Here is a 2,126-nt window from a genome sequence, read left to right as displayed (position 1 = left end):
TCCTCGGTGGTTATTAAACGGGTTTTGCAATGGATCAAAATTCTTTGCATCATCCTCTTACTCCCTTTTCTTTCTGCACTCTTCTGGTTGCCAAGACCTGCCCAGGTCAGACAGATGGATGTGAATCAAGAGGAAAAACAATCTTCTAGCAGCTGAGTCACGATCCACAGAAGAACAAAATCATATGAGAGTCCCAAAATTTCTTCCAATCACCTCATCTTCAGTCAAATTTGTTGCCGATCAGGATAGATTTTCTCCTTAACAACAAAGCAGGCACTCTTTTTCTTTCCTTCTCATCTTTTCTGGCATTATAGGTCTGATTGATCTTAGACTAATATTTTCGCTCTGTCCTCCCCAACCCCTTCAAGGAGTCCTCTCAGAAATTTGGCAGAGGTGTGCAATGCGATTAAAATCTTGCAAAATTCACTAGCACGGAAGAACTTTAAATGAACACTCCCGATGGTTAAATTTGATTACCCACCTCTCCTCTGCCCACTGCCGTAAGCGCTGCTGAGCGCTGGGAGAATGAAAGGAGAACCTGTCCATGCTGCGGAAATGCTGCTTCTCTGGCGACAATCGCCTTCGCAATTGCTCCAGTTCATGTTCATACATCAGTCTTTGTCGTTCCAGCGCAGATCTCTTCTCCTCTTCGTGTTGCTGCTCCAGGCTTTGCAAGATTGACTGCATTGGATCTAAGCAGATACCGAAAACAAAGAAGCTAGTACTTCTGGGGGTCAAATACCCGGTAACCATAAAATTAAATGGAAAGAATCACGTAACGAATATGGGGCAGAGACAGTGGACTTGGAAATACAAGATCTTTCCCACATTCTGCTACCTTGACTTTAGCAAGGCTTTTGACACCGTCTCCCATCACATCCTCATCAGGAAGCTGAGGAAGTGCGGGTTAGATGAGGTGACAGTGAGGTGGATTGAGAGCTGGCTGTGTGACAGGACTCAGAGGGTTGTGATCAGTGGCACGAAGCCTAGTTGGAGGCCTGTAACCAGTGGTGTCCCCCAGGGGGCGACACTTGGTCCAATTTTGTTTAATATATTCATTAATGACCTGGATGAGGGGCCAGAGTGTATCCTCAGCAAGTTGGCTGATGATACCAAACTGGGAGGGGTGGCTGACACTCCAGAGGGCCGCGCTGCCATCCAGCGGGACCTGGCCAGGCTGGAGAGCTGGGCAGAGAGGAACCTCATGAGGTTCAACAAGAGCAAGTGCAGGGTCCTGCACCTGGGGAGGAAGAATGCTGGGCACCAGTATAGGTTAGGCGTGGGCCTGCTGGGAACTAGCTCTGAGGAGAAGGATCTGGGGGTCCTGGTAGACAGGAAATTGTCCATGAGCCAGCAGTGTGAACCTGCCAACACAGATTGATGCGTTAGTGACCCGAGGGAGGCGCCAGTGCTTCCGTGTGCGTGCCAGCAATGTGGAGCCGGAGCACGAGCCGGAGCCGTGAGGATGATGCGAGGCTGGAGCACCACTCCTATGCGGAGAGGCTGAGAGCGCTGGGACTCTTTAGCCTGGAGAGGAGAAGGCTGAGGGGAGACCTTATTATGGCATACACGTATCTAAAGGGGGGGTTGCAGGAGGATGGAGCCAGACTCTTCTCGGTGGTTCCCAGGGACAGGACGAGGGGCGATGGGCACAAGTTGGAAGAGAGGAAGTTCCGTTCCAACAGACGGAAACCCTTCTTTAGGGTTGGGGTGACAGAGCAGTGGCACAGGCTGCCCAGGGAGGGGGTGGAGTCCCCTTCTCTGGAGGGTTTCAAAACCCGCCTGGATGCAGTCCTGCTTTAGTCCAGAGGATTTGCCTCTGGGCAATCCTGCTTTAGCAGGGGTGTGGGACTAGATGATCTCTACAGGTCCCTTCCAACTCCGAAAAATCTGTGATTCTGTGTGATTCTGTGATTCTGCTACAGATATGCAGTGTAACCTTGGGCAAGGCTGAAGTTACTACGGACTTGGTACTTCCCTTCCTCATCCTATATCTGCAGTTACGTTAGGGACTGCAGTAGCCACTGAAATCCCTGGTGAAGAATGTCCCAGAGAATAAACGTTCTTAGCATATAAAAGGAGGAACAGATTATATTTTTGCTGTAACGCATGTTAAAAAAATCCTG

At 50.0% G+C, this 2,126-nt stretch overlaps 1 protein-coding gene across 1 annotated transcript in view; it reads right to left on the bottom strand.

Annotated features, from left to right (window-relative positions):
* The window catches only part of KIF13B (kinesin family member 13B), a 163,048-nt gene that overhangs the window by 52,648 nt on the left and 108,274 nt on the right, over nt 1-2,126 (bottom strand). Inside the window, exon 20 of the mRNA XM_009895457.1 lies at nt 482-692. Coding sequence (XP_009893759.1) covers nt 482-692 — 211 coding nt within the window. The remainder of the gene's footprint in view (nt 1-481; nt 693-2,126) is intronic.

The sequence above is a fragment of the Charadrius vociferus genome, unplaced genomic scaffold, assembly GCF_000708025.1.
Source record: "Charadrius vociferus isolate BGI_N301 unplaced genomic scaffold, ASM70802v2 scaffold41, whole genome shotgun sequence".
Taxonomy (NCBI): domain Eukaryota; kingdom Metazoa; phylum Chordata; class Aves; order Charadriiformes; family Charadriidae; genus Charadrius; species Charadrius vociferus.
This window is presented reverse-complemented; position numbering and strand designations above follow the sequence as displayed.